Source organism: Chrysemys picta, chromosome 3 (assembly GCF_011386835.1).
Source record: "Chrysemys picta bellii isolate R12L10 chromosome 3, ASM1138683v2, whole genome shotgun sequence".
NCBI lineage: Eukaryota > Metazoa > Chordata > Testudines > Emydidae > Chrysemys > Chrysemys picta.
Genome location: NC_088793.1, coordinates 119,331,089 through 119,354,365, shown reverse-complemented (window position 1 = coordinate 119,354,365; position 23,277 = coordinate 119,331,089). Strand labels below are relative to the sequence as shown.

Here is a 23,277-nt window from a genome sequence, read left to right as displayed (position 1 = left end):
GCATTGAGGGCACTCATTGGACACTTGACTATCTAACTACCTGTCATTGCTACCTGCTACGTCCACTACAGCTGGTTCTGTAATACACACTACCAGAATGAACAAAAAGACTGAAGGTTGAGATGAAGGAAAGACAGAAATTAAAACAACCTTCTATAGGAAGTGTGAATTATTTCTGAAAACATTGTTGATTAGTACATTGCTGTATGTTAAAAGAGATACTCTGGAGTCTCTTTTTATAGCACATCCTGGAAAATCCAACCTACTGAGTGTAACTAAAAAGTGTTGTTAAAACATGGTTACTGTAGTGGTGGTTGCTGTAATTGGGAGCCAAGGTAAAAGAAGCCAGGCTTCAAATGTTGCATTTTATAATGACTGTGGCAATGACACTGTTAGCTGCAGGAGCCAGTAGTGTCAGTGCGAATGGGCTAGTGCCTTGACATAGAGAAGTGGTTTGTTTGTGAGAAGCATGTTCTTTCATTACTGGAGAAAGGTGAAACAGTCCTCTAGAGTAACAATGCTGTGAAAAGCACAGGGTTAACTTTTGTGATTCATTGACCACTGTTGTGAGAAACAAAACAACAACATTTCCATAGAGCAGCCCAGGATAATTACAGAAGCGATGTTGAAAACAGACAAGCTTTTGAGATACATTTATCAAAACACTCATAGCATTCATTTCAGAACAAGTGAAACAATAACAGTGAGCAACGGAAGTTAATCTATAACATTTTTCTTTAGGGAGAAGATCTATAATCAATGTGGCTGTCTCAATTTTTGGTTTTGTTCTCTTCCCATTTCTCAGGAAAGTGGGGAAGTTTAATGTGTTTGCATCTCAGGGAAGCTCATTAACATTCACACACACCCCAGCTGTACACACACAATTTATACCGCTATGGCAACACATCTCAGCTGCCTTCGTTCTAGCAGAAGACTAGGTGGTAGCCTGTCATTGCTGCACCTTTGATTGGCTTGAGCTGTCAGAAATTAATGAGGAGAGGCATCAAATCATCCAGGCCTTGCCTCTGCGGCTTGTCCAGCCCTTGCTAAGATCATAGTGTAGAGGAAAATTAATACAAGGCCCCTGGGCATTGCCACCCTTTGGTTTAGAACTATGATGGGTTTAAATGTCAAAGTGCTGAACAGAGAATAAGCATGTAGTGTCCATTAACAATCATTCTTAGCCCTTCCATTGAATATGTACTTCAGTGAGCCTCAGAAAGATCATCTAAACTAGGACATTACCTGTGATCAGATGCCTGCAGCTCCGCTCTTCCATAATACATCAGGGCACCAGGAGTCCAAGTGTGTTTGACTTTAGTGTCAGCACTCAGATCACTATCTAGGAGATTGATCTCTCCAGCTATACAGCACAAAAGAGCATTAAAGTTCACAGACTCGTAACAATAATTAAAACAATTTTAGCAATCTGCATTTCACAGAACTGTGGTTTTCACCCAAACACATTGTTCCTGAAGCACTCCATCTAAAAGATGGCTTATATCCCGCTAGACCTTGAATCTCCTGATAGAAAACAAAATGTAAAAAGAAGTGCAATCGATAGCACAGATCATTAGAACAGGACAAAACGTAAACCAATAACTTTTCAGAGACGTATATAATTTAGCATCATACACTGTCACATTAAAGAATAGCATTTTCCTCCAGCCTGAAAAAGCCTATATTTTGAAATAACCACATGCAGTTAAGAGAACAGAAAGAGGAAATCCTGTATGGCTATAGCTTCTCTGCTTTCCACATGATTTTTCTGGGTGACAGGAAGTGTTCAAATATAGGATAAGAGTGTAGTATAGATTGTTGCTTCCTTACCAGCTAGTGCCTACTCTGGGCTCCCCCTTTATGCCAGGGGAGGCACTGTGCTGCTCTTGGAAGCATGGAGAAATGGAGGGAAGCATTGCTAGGCCTGGGGAGAAGGATTATTTCTCATCTCCAGAGCTCAAGATGAGTTACTGTCGGACACAGTCACTTCTCCTGGCTGCCTCATACCAGCTATACCATCTCTTCCCTTTGATCTAGGAATTGAATTGTAAACAACATGGAAGGAATGTCTCCCCACCTCTGCAAACAGCTCTCTGGCCCACACACCCATTATCCTCCACTCTCTAGAACAGAAATGGAAGTTGGACTATTGGGCAGATAAGCGGTAGAGAGAGAGAGAGAGAGAGAGAGGAAGCTTTGCCACAAAATCAGAAGGGGTAGTGGAGTTTATAGGTGGTGAATGGAACCAGAAGGATTGGGTGGGGCTCAAAGGCAGAAAACGGGGAGGGGGAGAAGATGGATCTCCTAGCTGTATTACCACTTGGGCTAGCTCTGGAAGGTCTGTAAGTACAGGAGAAAGATGTTTCACTTATTTGCTACTTTCTTCCGACATATGGTGGGCTCTTGCAGCCTTGCTAGATCATCCTATCTACAGTGTCTGCTCAGCCTGTTGAAGTCCTCTCTGGGGCCACTTGAAAGAAGAATTGAGGGAGAAAGGGAAATTATTGAAATAGTTGGGGATATTTTTTTAGCTGAAAAGATGCAATGGAATTACTGGATAGTCTGCAACAATCATAAAGTAGTTGGAAAATATGAGGAGAGTTATTCAACTTCTGCATGCATTTAGAACAATGGCAGACCTGCTACAAACATGAAAAAATGACAAAGTTATAGAAACATGAATAAAACGGAAAGAGTGAGAGGTAAATTCTTAAGGGAGGATTTTCAGGCTATCTGTGGTCTACAAGGTGGAAGGGAAACAAAAATTGGGTCAATTATTGAGCAGCCAGAAATGGAGAGAGGGTGCCTCTGCTAACTGTGAGAAGTGAGGGGAGGGGATACCAGCACTTTTATCCTCTCATCCAAGTGTTGTTTTCTTCTTGGCTATTCAGCTGGGATATTTCGATTATCTACCGCAACACAAACCCCTCTATACCTATGTGTAGGACCCGACTGGCTTAGAAGAACTGCAGCCCTACCAATATTAGAGCTTATTTCTCACACAAACTGAAGTTCACATATTGTTATCCCCTGTATCTCATCCCTTCTACGGTTTTATTGCTTCTTAAGCTCATGCCTCTATTTACTGGTCATGATCCTCTTTTTACTACACCATCAGATTTTAAAATAAATATGAGATGATTTATGTTACATTGACATCCTCTCTGGTTACCCTCGCTTTCCTTCACAATATTTATACTAAGGCAGTCCACGGGATGACCCTTATATCTTAAGAGGTAAATTCACCTTTGTATGCATGAATCAGATAATTTCTCACATAACTCTTCACTTTGCATGTGTAAGTGCAGTTTTTACACACACTGATGGATGACATGCAGATTTAGAGGCTGGTATGGAAATATGGCTCTGGCTGCAAAAAGTTTAGTTGTTTTTTTTTAAACTGTCTTAGTATTTTATAGCTTTTAACTTACAGATAAAGTAATGCATTGCACTTCTGTAGCACTTTCCATTCAAGGATGTCAGAGCACTTTACAAGTATGAATTAATAAAACCTCATAACATTCAGTATTATCATTCCCTAATAACTGAGGAAACCAATAACATCTCAGGAGACCAAGGCACAAGGCTCAGACCCTTATTGAAATTAGTAACAACAGGAGCAGGAGTAGGCTATAGCTAAGTAACTTGATCAGGTTTCAAATGTGACTTCTGTATTCATGAAAACAGTCCCACTGAAACCAAAGGGAGTACCACCATGAGTAAGGTAATCACAGTTTCACCCAGACTAAAGGCCAGATCCAGGTATAGAACCTAGAATCTCAGACTGCCCGTCTTCTTCTCTAACCACTAGACCAAATTCTGTCCCTTGGATCCAGTGAGATCTGACTGCCCAGCATCATTATTTAAAATGAGAAATGCAAAAATGAGAAAGACCCTACACACCTGTTTTATCAAACGGAAGCTTCTTTCTCCACCAAAGCACTCGGTCAGTCCAAGCAGGGGTTCTGCACTTATCACTTGTATCATAAGCCTCTGAGCCAACGTCATATTTATATGTTGGTCCAAAATTAATAGTGCCTTCATGAAAGTCTTTAAAAATCTATTGAAAAATATCATTTTTTCAATCAGCTAAATTCCTGCTTATGAAGGTTTCATTGTCACATATTCACTTTTATTAGTATAATCACACTTTGATTTTTTTTTAAATGAATGTACCCATAGAAACGCATGTCTGAAAATGCCCTCATTTTCATTCTTTCTTAAAGGCAATTAATTCAGATCAAAATATGGGTGTTTTGGAAAATAGCTATTTTCAAATTGGAGCAAGTGGGATAAATCCCCTTACTTTTCCACTGGATTTCTGCTGCTGTAGTTGATCAAATTCCAGGAGTCTTTTCCAGTCTTGTCGTTTAAGAAAATAAAAGACTTCTTCATATGTCAGATCGATGCGATAGTTAAAATCACCACACCAGAAAACATAGTCATGTGAGAACACATTCCTTCCCTGGTTAGGAGATACAGAATTTAAGACACACTTTAAAATTATACATTTTAATCAACTGAGTTTAAAACTCAGTCTCCCTGGAATATTATATTTTGGACTTGTTTATGAGGTTTTAATTGCTAAATCCAGTGCAGACTAAAAAAGTGGTCTCTACATTTCTTTCTGCATCCCACAGTTATTTAGTCACAATTTTACATCCATAATTTAGATATCTGAATTGCTGGCACAGTCAAGGACTTATATGCCTGCATGATCTAAACTGCAGCCACAAAATGCTCTTGCTATCGTATACACCCGCAAAAATAGAGGCTTCAGTCAAGACCAGGCTGAAAATTTGCCTCTACAACTGCATAGCACATTTCTGTAAATGTAAAGTAATAATAATATTAACAGAGATTCACTCCAATGTTTAAGCTTCATGTGTTATGCCACAAATAACTGCACGTTTTTTCAAATAAGTTATAAACCTCTAAACACAGGGATTCATAAAGGAAACACTTCAGACCTGTATCTATAGCATCACTAGAGGGCACTGTTAATATACACTTGATCTTAGCTCATAGAGAGCCGAGATTTACATATATTTACACCAATATAGTAAACGTACAGGATATAAAATAGTTAATGAGCTACTGGAAGCAAGGACTCCTATATGCATGATTTTATGGCCATTTAGAATGGATATTCTATGCAGGGCTTCAATACTGGCACTATTATTTCTAACATAAACGGAAACTGATTAATATGCTATATGTGTCAAGCCTCTAAACCCTGGAAACAACAGGGAGTTAAATTTTATGCTCTTCAACCTAAATGCTATTCTTTGCTGACTTAACAGAATAAATGAACACATCACAAACTGGTCCTCTCGTTCCCTGGCTTACAGGCTCTCTGGAGAAGTCTGAAAGAAATGGCAGCTGTGGAAATCTAAAGTGGCCAACACCATTAAGGCAAGCACAGAAACACAGCCACAAAAACCCTACAGGGCCACTTGCTGGCCTTAAAAAGAAAGATCAACAGAATACCATCCAAAAGAAATCATATCGGATATAAATACAGAAGAAAGGGATCTCAGAATGTCTGTTTGCACCACCGTCTAAAAAAGATAACAATTAAGGTGCGCTCCTTGGTCTTGGGACATGGGACTCTAGGGGAAGTGCAGGGAGGAAGGCTGAAGAAGAGCAGGAGACATGTAAGCTGTGTGCATGAGACTGAGGAGTTGTGGCATGTCCAGTTGTGGCTGGAGTATGGGTATGCTCTGATAGAAAATGGTCTTTTAGGGATTCTTGCTAACTAATTCAAGTTAGAGCAGCCCCAGGGGGAACTAATCTGTTCTGGGTCTGAGCAGAGAACCAGGGAGCCATTACTCTCTCTCTGATGCCACCACACCTGGTTCTTCACGTGTAATCTTGGCAAACTGGAGAATCTGGTCCACAATGCATAAAGTTTTCAATCTGTGAATCAGGTGGGTGTGATAGTGAGTGATGAAACATTATGATGGAGGAAAATGGTTAGATCCCTTCATTGTTCACGTTCAGGAATTCTAACATCTGGGTTTTTTAAAGGTGTAGAATTTTTGTAAAGAAAGTATCATTTGGTTTTGGGTTAGCTGGTCTCCATGGAAATATGCTTTCAACCTTACTTTCTTTTTTATTAAGTTCTTTTGTGTGAATACTCCATGACTTTGAATTGCCTCCTGTGCTGACTTGCCAGGTGGTGTAGATTGCTACCAACTCTCACAATTAAAAATTTAAGGATACAATTTTCACTCCCATTCACAACATTTCTTGTCTGAGACATCTTACATTCTTACCATTGGGAAGCTGAGTTTCTGTGTAATCTCTTTATAATCTTCATTCCTCTCTTTCACTTGAGACTGACCAGCTGTCAAGTGACTGCATATGAAGCAAAAACTGGTGCTGTGGAACTGGAAACGGATGCCTACTGCGCCTTTATTTCCAGCTTTCCCTCCCATCCCTGTTTTCACTGTGTCTATTGCTACATCCCTGGACCAAAAAAGTTGGGGGTGGGGGGAGAGAGGAGGAAAAAAATTCATCAATCATTACTGGAAAGTGGAAAGGAAAAACATATCTTTTTAGAATGATGGTTTTGTTTTCCCTCCATTATTCCAATTATTAAACATGTGAATGAGCAGAGATTCATGTTGTTCAATAGATCTCTTAGGGTCTTTTGCTGCAACATTACTACTGGCTGTATTGATGTTTCAGATTACCAGTTAAAAAAACAATAATACAGTAATAAAACAATTGAATGAAATAACTTTCTCCTTGGACCACCCCCCTTGGCATCCTTTCCAAACTATTCAGCATTCTTTGCATGAAAATATTTCTGTAGCTTTTGAAACTTATATGAGGTTTACTTTTAATGTTTGTCTTTATAAAAAAAAATCCTTTGAAGTAGTGACAATAATTAATGGTCACCTTTTACTCCCTTTTATTTTCCATTCTGCTGATATGAATCAATACCGGACAGCTGATTATCAACTGAAATGGCATTTCCATACCATGAAATGCAACTTTTGTAGTGAAGAGTTGGCCACATCTCTGGTGTATCAATGCAAATCTCAAAGCATACAGATTATAAAATCTGTATTTGTCAAACTAGTTGATTATTAGAAACAAATACGCAGACCCTGAGCACTGAAATGGCGTTAGTTTTGATAACAAATTGCCTGTTGCATCCATATTGTTAATTACATGGTATTTCAATTACATCTTAGCAATTCATGTACCATTGTTTTACATTATATTACAAAGGGACCGACTTGGCAAAACAGACCACCTGTTAGCAGGATAATTACTCCTAGAGAGCCAGTCTATTTTGAGAATAATGCACGTCTGTCTGTTCAGATAAGCAAATGGTGAGATCATAATTGTAACTGCCCCAGCCCTGCGTGAATCCTTCCTATTGAGAAAATTTAGTTACTTTGTACATAAAATCATGTGCATTGGACTAGAATACTTGTGTCCATTGATACAGGGCAATATCTGGAGGGAACAAATGTTAGGTCTTTGGTTGACTTTTAGTTACACACATTATTGGAGGTTCTAGAGGTGTTGGGGAAATTTCATACCACAACCCATGCTTTGGTTCCTTCTCTTTCCTGGCTGGTGAAAGCCAGTGGGGAAATACTAGCTCCTGGGTTGGTTGGTGGGGAACATCAACACCTTCTCTGAGAGGGTTCTGACCATTTTAAGGAATTGTGTTCTGTCTCTGCTCTAAGAAGCCATCCATTGATGCTGCCAACCTATCCAACTATCAACTGGAATCTAATCGTCCATTCTTGGTTAAGGTTATAGGAAACGTAGTGAGACAACCTCATAGTATCCTGAGCCTCTGAGTTCCCTGACCCATTCACTGTGATATATACTTCAATCACGTCCCATTTCATTCATCTCCTGTTTACACTAGTCCTAATCTTTTAATCCCCCTTAGCATAGAAGCCTTTCTCTGCCTCTGATCATTTTTGTTGTCTTTTTCTGGATTTTTCTTTTTTTTTAAACTACAAAAATCACGTGGCTAGGATTGGCTGTGTCCATATATCCTGTAGCAGCCCATTAGTATTAAATAATGAAACTCAGCCACTTACTAAAATCAAAACCTTTCAGGAGTTTCAACGGGCCACTGCTCTATATCTGAGTGCTAACAGGTTGACAGGTGCAACAGAACCAGTCTGTTGACTAATTCTGCTATTGATCCCTTTTTATTCAAGCTGGAGTACTCAAATTTCACCTAGTAAAAGGTATTCTCCTTCTTTGGACTACTTTTATCAGACAGGTTAGTTAAAAAAAAATCAGGAATTTAGTCTTTTCCCTTTAGAACAGAGAAGGCTGCAGTAAGGGAACACTAGTGTTATCTGGATTCCATTAGTCTGACTGCAGAGCTAGATACGACGAGCACGAACCTTCTTGGTGGATATCAGAATAGTGAAAGAGAAAGTAAGATAGCCCAGCAGGCATTGATACTCTGGAAGGTTTTAGTGACCCAGCAGTGCATTTGGCATGCGGTGGATGATATTGTCCTAGTCTTCTCTGAGAGATGCCAGTGGGTAGTTCTGGCCAATTACTCCTCTCCCACCCGCATATCCATAGGCATACTTCATTCCACTGCACAGGCATTTTCATGCAGGCTCTGTTCTGTTATCCACCTACCCAATGTGTATGTGAGTCTGCTGAGGTAGACTGGGAGATGGTATGGGTTCCACTGTCATCGCTACTGTACACAGAGATCACACAGTTCTGTCTCTGTCAATTTAGGCTCAGATGTTGTAGTCTATATGGTTCCCCAGTGTTTGGTTGAAATGGGAGACTTAATGACACGAAGCTCGCTGAAGCTAAATCTAGAGAAGAAAGGAGTGCTGGTGGCAGAAGCAGCATAAATATATGGTAGGAGAGTTTTCTCATCTTATTACCAACAAGATTATCCACTCTCTAGCCCAAGAGTTTTTTGATCTAAGTGTACTTCGCAGCCCTGATTGCTCCTGGATCTCAGATGTCGCCAGTGGCCAAAAGCATCTTTTTTCCTCAGGTGAATCTGCAGCCTTTTATCTCAGATCTGGACCTTGTAACTCCAGGTTGTATTACTACAGTGCTCTCTCCATGAGACTACCCTTGAAGAACACTCCAAAGCTGCAGCTGGTGCAGAGTACATCTAGCTACCTGTTTGGCACTGTTGGCCACAGGGAGAATATTATGACAGTTCTGCAATGGCTAGATTGGCTTTCTATTTACTTTAGGGCACAAGTCAAGGTGTTGGTAGGGATCTACATATGGCTTAGTTCCTGGGTGCCTCAGAGACTGCACCGCTCCCTTTGTGCTACTAGAACAACTGGGGAAGGCGCTCTGAATGGTTACTATAGTTAAAAATCTGAGGTGAAATCTTGGCCCCACTAAAGTCAATGGGAGTTTTGCCATTGTCTTCAATGGGGCCAGGATTTCATCCTGGGGACTGATGGCAGGACAGTCTATCTAAGGATCTTATACAATCCCCATTACCACAGCACCTGAACATCACACAATCTTTAATGTATTTGTCCTCACAGTGCCTCTGTGAGGTAGGGCAGTGCTATTATCCCTATTCTACAGAGGAGAAACTGAGTCACAGAGAGAAAGTGACTTGCCCAAGGTGAAACAGGAAGCCTGTGGCAAAGTAGAGACTTGAACCCAGGCTCCCTTCCTCTATCAAAGGAACGATCTTCTCAGAGGAGAGATCTTGCCTCTAGGATTTGCTTCCCCTGTTGGTTCTACGAACTGCATTAAGCCTATTTCTTTTCTCCAGCTTTTGTCTGTGCTGGTGATGTGTGCAGGGAAGTAGGGAGAAATTTATAAAGGTGCCCTGGACAGTTAGATGGCCCACTCCTAGTGAAAGTCAAAGGGAGCAAGTGGCCTGACTCCAATTTGTGCTTTTGAAAATATCTCCTCCTTGGTCTATTTCTGATGGGAGTCTTCTCCTTTTGCCCAGTTTGGCATCAGTACAGCTTATGTTGTAAAATACTGTACAGAGGTCCTAACTTGCTCGTTTCTACTGATTTTATTTAAAATAAAGAAATAAAGAATATTTGTTAGCCAATTAAATTCTGTTTTTAACTGGAATTTTTATTTCCATCCCTAGCCCAACCTCGTGTTTACAATTACAATTACGGGTTAATGAGCTTACACAAAATGAAGAACACATTTCGGCAGCAGAAATTCTCAGCAAAAAACAGGCCTTCACCTCAGGGCCAGATTGAAGAACTTTGGGGCCCTGTGAACTATGGCATTTAGGCATCCCCCACCTTCCCTTCTCCTACAGGGTAGGAAGCCTTGGGATGAGAGTCAGGTACTGCCCCAGAGGGTGGGACAATCTGTGTGTGTGTGTGTGGGGGGGGGGGGGGGGTGGAGGGTCAGGTTCTGCCCTGAGGGAATGAGGGGCCCTGGAGAGGCTGTTAGAGAGCGAACCCACCCTGCACTCAGCTAGCAGCAGTTCCTATCCCACAGGGCTGGCCCGGCTCCCCACTCCATCCCACTGGTTCTTGCCACATCATGCTGGAAAAGTCCTTCCCCCGCCACTCCTTCCTGGGCTATGATTTCTGTGTGTGTGTAGTTTGTACCCCCTGGAGTCAGCACCTCCCCTGAAATGGAAGCCCTATTTAACTGCACTCAGTGCACATTGATTAATCCAGGCCTGCTTTTCCTGCTCCCAACCCCAGGCCGCAGGAAACCATTTGTGAAAACACGACACCCTCGTACCTGATGAAGGGGACGTGATAAGGTCGTACAAAGATGAAGAGACAAACACCAACAAGCTGTGCTGATGTCAGCAGAATGTACCGGTGAGTCCTGGAAACCGCTTTCTGAAGCTGCTCCCCCCACATCTTCCTATTAGTTGTACTGGAACAAAAATAAAACATTGAATGAATTGAACAGAAATGAAATAATAAAAATCATGTTGAAGCCTCTTTCTTTGCAATGTCTCTTTCCCCTGCTCTTGCAGCATGAGGCAGAGGGCAGTAAGGTGAGAGCTAAATGGATCCTAACTGCTTAGGAGGTGACCAGCTACACATGCTTAATAGTGAATGCACTGCTACTCTCAAGTGATGGTTGGGCAGCTATGTCTGCATAGATTCTACCTTGTAGACCTCCTTATTTTTCTTGTCCTAAAGATCTACTGATACATGCAGATGAATAGCTGGCCCACCAACCATGCTACACACTACTGTAGCTTTGCCATTCCTAAAGATGATATCTAAATGTTAAGCCAGAAGAATCAGTAGTGAAATGCTACCTTCCTCGGTTGTTTTTGCCCCTTTCCTCCTGAGTCCTCCTCCAGCCTGTCAAGGAACACATTATTTCATAGGCACGGACAAGAAGAGTTCATTCCTTACCTCTACTTCCTACCCTAGCAGTACCTTTATGAATACACATAGATAAGTACTTAAGCACAGAGAGATATTGCTCACATTGTAAAATTCCATACATATATTTCAGTTGTGTGTAGAGACTTTAGCAGTTTAACATTTCAGCATCAGAAAGGATACTGGGAGCACAGCGTTAAATAGTGCCCTGCATTGGCTTAGAAAGTAGTGATATGCATTGTATAAAAATGAGAGAGTGCAAGAGAGTGCACATTTGGGCTGGTAACCTGGGCATTTGTTAACGACAAACATTCCCACACACAGGGACCACAGGCAGGTGAATGTGCAAAGCACAGCTCTGTTTTCACCTACCTGGTATTTACAATATTCCCTGCATTTAATTCCACCATCTCTTCAAATCCCACAGCAAATATGTCAGGAGGGCAGCTCTCATCGTCTGTGTGGAGAGGAACAAAAGTCATGCAAGACTTTTTACCACTTTATTTGTTGTTTTGTTTAATCATTTGCTTTCTTGACAGAAATTAGAAAAAGAGAAGTCCTGTAGTTAATCTTGTGCATCCTCTGCCAAGTTATATAATTATAGCTCTTTTAATCTATCTTCAGAAAGCAACCCTTGCAGTTCCCTTTATCATTTTTCTGCTTTTCTCCTTCTGGTTTGTCTGCATCTTTCTGGTAGGAAGGAGCCTGGAACAAAGTACTTTATTCTAGCTGTGACCTCCGCAATGTTTTTTAGAGGGAGATCCTCACTTCCCAGATCTAAGATATGATGCCACTGTGTACCCAACCTAAAAGTCACAATGGTTTGCCCCACTCCATCCAGTCACATTGAAATCTCATACCCAGTATGTGGTCCAATATCTCGATGTCTGTTTTTGACACAGATAATTTATCTAGCTGCAACTACTGTCCAACACCAGCATGTTTCTTCCTCCCCTCTGCCCCCATTCCCCTGAGTAAGATTTTCCACTACTTTGAGGAAGTCTTGGAGGTTTCTTCCCTGTCTTCTTCAATAACCTACACCACGGGTTGTAGCTGCTTACTGATGAAGGAATGTATCATGTCAATAATGCACTTTAGACTAACTGGTACAGGAGCTGGGGGGAGGTGTCACTGATGGGCAATGTAAGATACTCTCTCCTCCCACCCAGGTGTGAGCATGCCCCTAGGAGAGGACTCAGAAAATCAGACACTTATCTCTCAAGTGGCGGCACAGAGCTACATCTACATCTGCTTGTTCACCAGGTTTGCCATACAATAATGAAAGGGTTTTCATTATTATTCACCAGATAACAAGAACTTCACTCAGCCATAGGACTACACAGAAGAATACGGTAGGAGCCTAAATCAGATTTGCTCACAAATTAAGAATAAGAAAAGCAGAAAAGTTCACATGCAAAAATAGTAACTGCATATTTCACATGCGTAATTTTGACACCCATTTTTTAAAATTTAGCCGTTAATGTAGATTATTAAAACAGCTGACTGCATGAGGTGGCTGACTTCATTGTCAGTAAGTATGTCTAGCGTGCATGAACAGAACACATGCAGCATAATGTTATTAATCTCCTACTTCCTGGGCCTTCTGAGACTACGGTAGTATGGGCTCAAGAGAAGTAATGCTCACATGAGACAGCCAGGGATACATGGAATTTGTTCATATATTTGTGTGCTATGCACAGGAATATCTCAGCAATGCCTGCAGAGGATTATGTGTTACTCTGTAACAGGGAAAATAAAGGACAAGCAGTAATTTTAGAACCACTCCATTTCTGAAGGACAGAACACTACCTTTGTTGTTTTCTTTAGTAAAATCTGTAAATAAGTTACAATCACAAGCCCTGTTTTGTGAACAGGAAAGTCAGCAGCCAGTCCAAACAAGCCACAAACACAACAGTTTAACACAGTACTAAAAAAAGGACCCTGCTTTGTAACAATGTAATGTAATAAAAGGTTACCCTTACTGTATACAGTTCCTTTTGTCTGAGGGTCTCGGAGTGCTTTATAAACACTAAAGGATTAAGTGTAACATTTTCAGAGGTGCCTAAAGGCCAGATCTTTAAAGATATGTAGGTGTCAAAAGAGGCAGATAGATGTCCAGTGGAATTTCTAAAGGCACCTAACTCCCAATGAGATTGAAACACAAGGGGAGGAATGGGGGCGCATGAATAAAAACTGATATTTAGGGACAGATTTTGTGCTGTCTGGGCGAGAGATTCAGTGCAGAAGGCCACCTCAGGGTAAGGTGATTTTATGCCACCTTCGCACACTCTGGATTCTGGGATGCTGTAAGGGCCAAAACACTCTTCAGCATCAGTTAGTGCAGCCCTGAGGGTTTCTCTAACTTATGAGCAGCCTTCCCAGCCCCACCTATGGACTGCTACACCACGGCTTGTGAAGGGGTGCAGCATAAGGCCAAGTGGGAGCAGAATCAGCCACTTAGAATTCCCTACCAGATGATGTATGAATGGCCAAATACAGGGCCTAAACTACTTTGCAGTTCCATTAGACGCTAACAAATAATGTTGATTTTAAAACAGATACACTACCACTCAAAGTCTTACCCTGAAATTCAGAAACCCCAGAGAGCTTGGGAGAATCCAGCAGCCAGTCTGTTAACTCACTGGTGCCAAGGATGTTGCTTCTAAATTGTTTGCCTCCATTTACATTCCAGGTCCCCATGGCAACACGAATCCGCTTGAAGTGCGTGAATTCAAACTGACGCTCTGACATGGCCTTCAAAATACTGGGAGTCACTGATGGAGAGAGAAAGTAAAGACAATTTGCTGCAGTGGAATGAATGGTACTACAGACGTCAGTGACATGTAGACTTACTGTGAAATAATGAAAGTTACCTTACTGGCATCAGTGCAATAACTAAAAAAGTAATTCCAGTGGAAATAACAATAATTGCATAACTGAAAATGATGCCATCAATTTCTTTCCTGGTAACTGAGTGCAGTCACTGAAATGAGTTGTACTATTCACACATGGAGGTAAGTGGAGTGGACGGGAAAAACAGGACTTTCACAGTGACAAACTTGAAGAAAATATATTCAAAATATGTTATTAGAATTTTCGAATGCTTTCCTAATAATGACTGAATAATACGGTTTTAGATTGGTCTTTCTTGGGATTTTCAGCGTGGCCCACAAAATGATGTCACAAATTAAGAACCAAACCCAAGCCCCATTAGATTTTTTTGGTGCATGCTGTTATACATTAATTCTGAAAAACCATCATGAACTTGGTTCTGTATTGTGATATGGCCAGGATTCCACATAAGACCCCACCATCTTGATTATTCCTGACTGGTCCCCATTTTAGCCTTGCTTTAATCAGACTTCCTCTTTTTTTTTTTTTTGGTGGGTGTAAATAATTAAGAGTGTAATTTTTTGAGCACCGCTATTTGCAGGAGCAAATTAGGTGATTTCAGTGTTTAGGTAACCAATTTGCATGTGCAGTCAGGTATTTAGACACCTAAATGGCCTAAAGCATCCACAAATTGCAAGCACAAAAAGAGGGGCCAGTTTGTAAAAAAAATCTGGTCCCAAGATAATTGCCCATGGTCAAAGGGTGAGTCAGGGACAAAGCTGGAAAACCCCCTGCAGAAATTCTGATTCCTAATCCACTCTTCTAAACAGTAGACAACAACTTCCATCAGCACAGATTATCATCAGTGAACGAGACAACCTATGCAGAAGTCTAATCGAATATTTTGGGAAATAAAAATAGTGGAATTCAAGCACATGCTGTTGTGACTTGAAAGCATTGCCTCTATACATCAATGCCTTTGTGCAACAGCTGTTTATTTCTAGACTCATCAAAAGAATGCAACTAGTCATCTAGCACAACTGGAAGCAAACACAAGACAAAGGAGACAGATTTACATCTCATAGAATCATAGAATCTGACTTACCCAGCAGAGCAGTGTTGTCCATAAGCATCCTTCCTTTGTCTGCATGTTCCTCGCTGAAGAAATCACCCATGAGTAGCAACTTGATGGCTTCCTGCTTCACACTGTCAAAGAAATTTGACTGAATGGTGCGTGACACAGCGCGGGCTCCATCCTTGAGCTTCCCTACCTGCATTAGACAAAAATGTTCAACACAGGTGATCTTTGCAGTGATAATATAGACTTCCTTTTAAGTCACTCATGAATAAGCAGCTCTGATATTCTCCTTTACCTTGGCTTTCCCCTCCAGGGCACGACTGCCTGTAAACACTCTACTCAGATTGTGACCATTGAGAGTCCACATTGCCTTGTAGGACTCCACAAAGCGGTCAACTGTAGACTTCGAGTTCAACCCTAGGCTTTCTAACTGAGTGTGCAGAACCTGGAGTGGACACAGAAAGAGAGGTGAGGAAAAGTTACTTTTCATATTTCATTTCCCCCCCACACCTCATGTAGGAATTTCACCCAGCCATCATTCTATAGTTAAACTAATGCAGGTATCTTAATGATGGAAAGACAGAGCTATGAGACCTCCCTCTTTCCCTTTTTGGTAATGCACAAAATGCAAGCAGAGTGTGTGTGTGTATGTTCATGAAAGACCATTAATGAACTCACCTCAAGTGCAATGAAGGACTGTACGCTATTCGTACGATCCAGACAGTCCAGGCAATTCATTCGCAAGGTACCTGTCTGCAGACTTCAATAGCCAAAAAAAGAATAAAGAGAGATACAGCAGGTTATTAGGAACCTCCACATCCAGTTGTTACTGATAAACTATTGTTTTCTTTTATCATCAGAAACATTTAAGTTAGAAACTCAATAAAAATGGCATTTGATCCACAGGCAGATAAGACTGGATTTTCAAACACTCAGCCTGGATTTTTCCACCCACATTTTGCAGGTGCAAAACATTTGCCTGCTCAATTTATTTCAAGAACCCAACTGTGCCACACCAGCAATTACGTGTGTGACGCGGGTAGACCAGGTGCCAGCTCTTGCCAAGGCCTTAGGTCTCACTGAAAACCAGTCTGGCTGACCTGTGTGTTAGTATTGCTAAAACAGGTGTTAGATTTATAAAAATGTGTTCAGACTTTATGAAATGCTTGTGAGTTGCTGCACACATTAACCTCACTTAAGATATCTGTATCCCATGTTTCATGGTAATATTTAACTGTTTGGTCTGTAACTATAAGAGTGTTTGCTTTAAAACCCCCACAGTCAGAAGAGAAGCACTACTAAGTGTGAAATGCTTGTTTATCACAAGAGGTGTCATCTCCTCTCCAGAGAGGCCATTATGGAACATCAGGGGACAAAAGACCTTGTTGATTGCTCCTCCTACACCCATGAAAAGGAGATATGCTTGAGTTCTGCCGGAAGGGAATAAAAATACCTGTCAAGAAGAAATTGTTATCCTATGCTGCTTGGACATCAGGGAGAGGGCAAGGCTTCTAAGCATAAGAAAGGGATCGCTGGCTGTTTAGCTTGGATTAGCCCTAAAGGACATATAGAGCTTGCTTATTATAGAAGCTTCTATTATCTTTTGGAACCTAAGACTGTAACTCATTTGTGTGTGTGTGTTTACCTGCTTTAACCTTGTAAATGACACTCATTTCTTTTTCCTAGTTAATAAATCTTTAGTTTATTATAGGATTAGCTACAAGTGTTGTCTTTCCTGAGAGATCTGAAGTGAAGTTGAGCTCGGGTAAGTGACTGGTCCTCTGGGACTGGGAGTAAACTGAATATTATTGTGGTTTTTGGTGTAAGGGACTATCTGTCACAAAGACAAGCTTGCCTATGTGTCAAGATAGACAGAAACACCCAAGGGGACTGTCTATAACTCCATGTTAAAGCCGTTATAGTGCTTGAGAAGTTCTCACTTGATACTTGGTTGGTGAAATCTAATTATAAAGCACACAACCAGTTTGGGGGTTGTGCCCTGGTTTGTAACAGTCTGCCCTGAGGTTGGTATTCATGTTTGTGAACTACTCTAGACAGCTTGACAACATGCACAAGCAATTTTCCAGGATCAAGAAACTGGAGAACTAGTTAAGGCCTGGTGGTAAATTTGGCAGGGGAAAGCAATCTCAGAACTGTTAGCAATTATCTTGGAAACTCCCGGAGGAGGGCTGAGGTCCCAGAGGCCTGGAAGAAGGGCAAACATAGTACCTATCTTTAAAAAGGGGACCAAAGAGGACCCAGGGAATTATAGACCAGTCAGCCTAACTTCAATTCCTGGAAAGATATTGGAATAAATTATTAAACACTCAATTTGTAAGCATGTGGGGGATAACAGGGTTATAAGGAATAGCAATCACGGATGCCAGACCAACCTAATTTCCTTCTTTGCCAGGGTTACAGGCCTAACGGTTAGGGAGGAAGCAGGAGAAGTGATATATCTTGATTTTAGTGAGGCTTTTGACTCAGTGCCCCCTGACATTCTCATAAGCAAACTAGGGAAATGCAGTTTAGCTGAAGTTACCATAAGGTGGGTGCACAACTGGTTGGAAACCATACTCAAAGAGCAGTTGTCAATGGTTCACTGTAAAACTGAGAGGGCGTATTTAGTTGGGTCCCGCGGCGGGTCAGTCTTGGGTCTGGTACTATTCAATATTTTCATTAATCACTTGAATAATGGACTGGCAGTGTAAGCTTATAAAATCTGAGGATGACATCAAGCTGGGAGGGGTTGCAGGCACTTTGGAGGGCAGGACTGGAATTCAATAAGACCCGGACAAATTAGAGAATTGGTCTGAATTCAGCAAGATTAAATTCAATATAGACAAGTTCAAAGTAGTTCACATAGGAAGGAAAAAATCAAATGTATAACTTACAAAATGGCAAATAACTGGCTACGTGGCAGTACTACTGAAAAGGATCTGGGGTTATAGAGGATCACAAATTGAATGAGAGTCAGCAATGTGATACAGTTGTGAAAAAGGCAAATGTCATTCTGGGGTGTATAAAGAGGAGTGTTGTAGGGAGGTAACTGTCTCGTTCTATTCAGCACTGGTGAGGGCTCAGCTGGAGTATTGTGTCTAGTTCTAGTTTAGGAAAGATGTGCACAAACTGGAGACAGTCCAGAGAAGAGCAACAAAAATGATAAAAGGTTGAAAACCTGACGTATGAGAAAAGATAAAAAAAAATGGCATGTTTAGTTTTGAGCAAAGAATACTGAGAGGGGACCTGATAACAGTCGTCAAATATGTTAAGGGCGGTTATAAAGTGATCAATTGTTCTCTGTGTCCACTGAATGTAGGACAAGAAGTAATGGGCTAAATCTGCAGCAAGAGAGATTTAGGTTACATATTAGGAAAACTTTCTAACTATAAGGATGGTTAAGCTCTGCAAAAGGCCTCTAAGGGAGGTTCTGGTATCCCCACCTTTGGAGGTTTTTAAGAACAGGTTGGACAAACACCTGTCTGGGATGGTCTAGGTTTACTTGGTCCTGCCCCAGCACTTGGGGTTTCTATGATTCTATATGATGGAGTCATTGGTCCATGTAGTCCATTATTGTACACCAGTGTCCAGTATCTGATGCTTGAAAGGAATATTTAAAAAAAAAATCTATACACCATCCAGAGACTGGTACAGTGCTGTAACTGTGGGAGGGAGGGAAGGATTCCTTCCTGAACTCAGGAAATCAGGTTCCACCCTGAAGCTGATATTTGATTACACTTATCTTGCATAACTATAAATGTTGTTAGTGGTCACGAAAAAATGTCCCAATACAGAAGTTAAACAAGCAATGAAATATCTGCTCTTTTCAATGTACTATCAAAACAGTTTCCTTCTCCTTCCTCCTAAAATTATAGTGGTTATTTACGGGAAGGCTAAATGTTATTTATCAACTCACTCCCAGATCCTCTTTTACACAACAGGCACTTCCATTAACAAAATCGATCAGGACAGCCAACAAATCAATATTTTCAGCATCATTTGCTACAAATACTTATAGTTGGACCTATAGTGGAAAGGTGGACCCTTTCTACCACAGTAGCTCAACAAGTTTTATAAAAGCTAAACTAAGTCTGTGAACAGGACATTTATACTCTATGAGGCAAAACAAACCTGACATGGATCTGGTATTGTGTCACCTAATTAACATGATTCCAAGGGAGAGAGCCCCACAAAGTTAATTGAATTTGTGAATAAGACTAGGTCTACACTACCCGCCTGAATCGGCGGGTAGAAATCGATCTCTCGGGGATCGAATTATCGCGTCTCGTTGGGACGCGACAATCGATCCCCGAATCGACGCTCTTACTCCACCAGCGGAGGTGGGAGTAAGCGCCGTCGATGGGGAGCCGCGGAGGTCGATTTTGCCGCCGTCCTCACAGCGGGGTAAGTCAGCTCCGATAGGTCGAATTCAGCTACGCTATTCGCGTAGCTGAATTTGCGTATCTTAAATCGACCCTCCCCCCCGTAGTGAAGACCTGCCCTCAGAACTAGAAGTAGTAAAATAAAATGGTTGGGGTCTAAATTTTCAAATGGCCTCTGTTTTCTGGACACAGAAAAATGTTTGCACAAAGCCTATGTGTACAAATGGAGGCTACTTGAAACTTTGAACCAACATGTTTTTAAAACATAAATACTGTAACACAGAAAGCTACAGCAGTCTCCAAACAAAGTGATGAACTCGGTTCAGTAGATGGCATAATTTGTGTATGGAAAGTGATAAAGGGGCAGGGACACTCACCGTGCAGGTACATTCTTGCCCTTTGTGAAGATGCCAAATTCATCCCAGTGCAACTTTAACTGAGGCCTCAACAAATTCTCCAGCTTCTCTATTTTCCCACCTTTTGCAAGCTGATGGTAGTCAAAATTAATCATGGGTGTGTCTGCAGCATGGGAAGAGGCCCACAGCAATTTCTGTTTGAAAAGGGAAGAAGGAAAGTGAATTCTACTTACTTCTACAGCCCAGGTATCAATACCCGCATGCTTTATACTGTTGATAAACTTTAATTATGGCTTTAATGTAGAGAAGTCTAGAGGGAAGTACGTTATTTTGTTGTACGCTTTTCTAATGCAAGTTCCTTGTTTTTTTCTTTCCAAGAGTAAATTGGACTGTTAGAGCCAAATTTTCCTATGTGGGAACCTAAGTTGTAGCTGTAAACTATAAGTGTAAGCTGGTTATGAGTGTGTAACACAAGCAACTGTGCACATAAGTACCTATATGGCCTCAACGGTCTAGCTTTTAGAGCGAAAAAATTAAGAAGTTATAAACCAAAAGCATACAATGAAATAATGTAGTGATGAAGATAAAGCATGACACTTTCCTCATTCCTCATATGGCTGCACATGATGTATGTACGATCATCTTATCTTTTATTAACATATATCATGCACTATTCAGCATTCTATCACAAACCCATAAACTAGTGAGAACAGCTTTAACTCTGAATTTTTATGGCCTTGTCTATCCCCAGCATGGACACTCTTATTCCAGTTTACGAGTGCCTTTTTTCCATTTAGCTTATGTTGCTTGAGAAGGGATTTAAGCTAAACTGAAAAAAAAAAAAAAAAACCACTCATACCAAACTAAGAGTGTCTCCACAGGGCTATAACTATAGCAGTATAACCAGTAAAACTTCCCTGCATAGATGAAGACAAAGGTATTGTATGTAGTTTAGTGAAGGGATGTATTTCATTGTATCAGAGTCAAACACACATCTGTTTCTCTGGTAACTGTCCACATTTCAGTTTACATTTGACTGCACTGGTAGTATTCTTGGGAATGATATCTCACTACTACCTCAGTGCAAATCATTGTCAAAAGTATTACACCCCCTACACTGTAGCTTTGTTCTTAGTACAAACATAATTGCAGTCTGTTATAGTGGTTAAGAAATGCTTGCAAAATGAACAGCATCACCAGGAACAATACTGAATTTCATCTTCTACTACCAGGTAACGGTGGAAATTTCAGAGGCATGGTACTGAATTAAAAAACAAACAAACAGAAAAGAAAAACAAAACGATTTTTCTGCATATACTAATGATATTGGTGACCATCCTACTCCGATTATAGGAAGCTACCAGCAAATGCAATGAACATATTTTAAACTGATTTAAATAAAACTTTAAGACTGAGGGAAGAAATGAAAGGGAAGGGAAGGAACGAACATGGGAAATTAAAGTGGATAGGGGAAGTTTGAGAAGCAAGGAGATAAGCTTATGACAAAAGGGGAATGAGGGTCCCATTACTTATACTGCCCATAATTTTTAATTTGAATTTTGAAATGCACCAAGTTAAACACTGACAGCACATCCCTCCTAACCATTTATTTATGAAGAAACAAATGTAATGAAGATCTCCAAAGGATCTCTGTTTTGGATAAATACAGGATTTCAGTGTCCAGTGCTGTCAATGCAGATCCTTTCACCTTCACAATAATTCACTTACAATTCTGTTAGTCTGGCATACAGTTAAAAAAATGGAAATCAAGCCAGGCCTTTATTTAAAACAAATGAACAAATGCACACAGTCTTTATATGACAGATGCCCTAAATTCTGATTTAGTAACAAATTTCTTGTTATAGGATCATAACAAACAATGTAGACAACGAAAAGAACTTGTCTAGAGAAAGACAGATCTCATATAAAATATAGAAGACATTATTTTTGCACCCATAAGATAATACTTATCTTATTAACAGTTTATGGGTGCAAAAAGAATGCAGTGCACTCCCCCATGAGTGCAGGGGACTGAACTAGATGACCTCTCGAGGTCCCTTACAGTTCTATGATTCTATACATGGTGAGGATAATATCTTCAAGAATGTGGATACTGCATATGCACTACCTAAAATAATCAGTGTAAGAATTCACCAGGGATGTCAGTTTTAGATTTCTGTAGTTCTATCTTGACATTTGCGAGAAGACTGTAATTTTAGAGTAGCTATATTCAGCTCTTAATTATAGATCTCAAAGTACTTTATAAAGGGGAATAAAGAATCATTATTTCCATTTTACACATAGGGAAACTGAGAGCACATATGAGCTGACTCTGGGACTTAGGTGGCTAAGTACTAACCCTACTAGTTTTAATTTTAAGTGCCTAAATACCATTAAAAATCAGGCCCTAAGTGACTACATCACTTTTGAAATGGGATTTAGGTGCTTTTGAATATTTACCCTAATTCTTTTGAGAGGCTAGTTAAAGAAAAAGTGAATACAATTTGAGGAAGTAAGGAAGAAGACACCCTGATATTCCATTCAGGAAATATTACACACAAAGAGAAAAATGCAAGATAGTCCAAGAAATTGAACTGCCTAACTTCTTTAGATCAGGTGCCCCGAGGCTGATCTCAAGTGATTTTCCCTCTTGAAGAAGCAGGACTCTAATGCTCTGCAATTTAACAAAAGTTGCTGTTGTTTTTACCTTGAACGCTCTGTTGAGCACCTCCTCTCCTCCTCTGCTTCCCAACAGGTTAACGATCACTTGTTTTCCATATTGCTCTTTCAGAAGCATCATATGCCTGCAACAGTAGCAGCAGCAGTACAATCTGGTTTAATAAATATCACATACCAGCCACCCTTTCCAAAACACTTGCAGAAGAGGTCGCTGGCTGCTTGAAGGTTTCAACAGCAGTAGCTCCACAAATATATATTAGTTTCCTTTTAGTCAGCTTTTACAGTAAAGAACTACTTTATAGGGCCTTCATTTTCTGTCATCATAGTAACTGTGGAATTAATAACTGGAATGATACTTTACTTGTATTGAGTGTAAAGACTGGAGAGGTAGGACAGGGATACAGCGCTTAGATGATCAATAACATGGTTAGTTTTCATACAGTCCTATGTATGTGGCCTTTTTATGGCCCTGTAACTGCAAGCGACTGAGCAAAGCCAATGGGAGTTGAGAGGACTAAGCACCTCCAGGAATCGCATCTTGCAGGACTGAACCCTTAGGCCTTGTCTACACTACAGGGGAAATTCGATCTAGGCTACGCAATTTGAGTTACGCGAATAGCATCACTCAAATC

At 40.7% G+C, this 23,277-nt stretch overlaps 1 protein-coding gene across 2 annotated transcripts in view; it reads right to left on the bottom strand.

The window, feature by feature from the left end:
• Positions 1-23,277, bottom strand: part of SYNJ2 (synaptojanin 2) — an 88,155-nt gene that overhangs the window by 19,393 nt on the left and 45,485 nt on the right. For both annotated transcript variants that reach the window (XM_008177873.4, XM_065588882.1), the window contains exons 7-18: positions 22,674-22,770; positions 19,988-20,160; positions 15,907-15,988; positions 15,524-15,673; positions 15,256-15,421; positions 13,901-14,092; positions 11,691-11,775; positions 10,714-10,854; positions 6,279-6,471; positions 4,307-4,465; positions 3,904-4,060; positions 1,246-1,363 (exon numbers count right to left, since the gene is read on the bottom strand). In XM_008177873.4, coding sequence (XP_008176095.2) covers positions 1,246-1,363; positions 3,904-4,060; positions 4,307-4,465; positions 6,279-6,471; positions 10,714-10,854; positions 11,691-11,775; positions 13,901-14,092; positions 15,256-15,421; positions 15,524-15,673; positions 15,907-15,988; positions 19,988-20,160; positions 22,674-22,770 — 1,713 coding nt within the window. The remainder of the gene's footprint in view (positions 1-1,245; positions 1,364-3,903; positions 4,061-4,306; positions 4,466-6,278; positions 6,472-10,713; positions 10,855-11,690; positions 11,776-13,900; positions 14,093-15,255; positions 15,422-15,523; positions 15,674-15,906; positions 15,989-19,987; positions 20,161-22,673; positions 22,771-23,277) is intronic.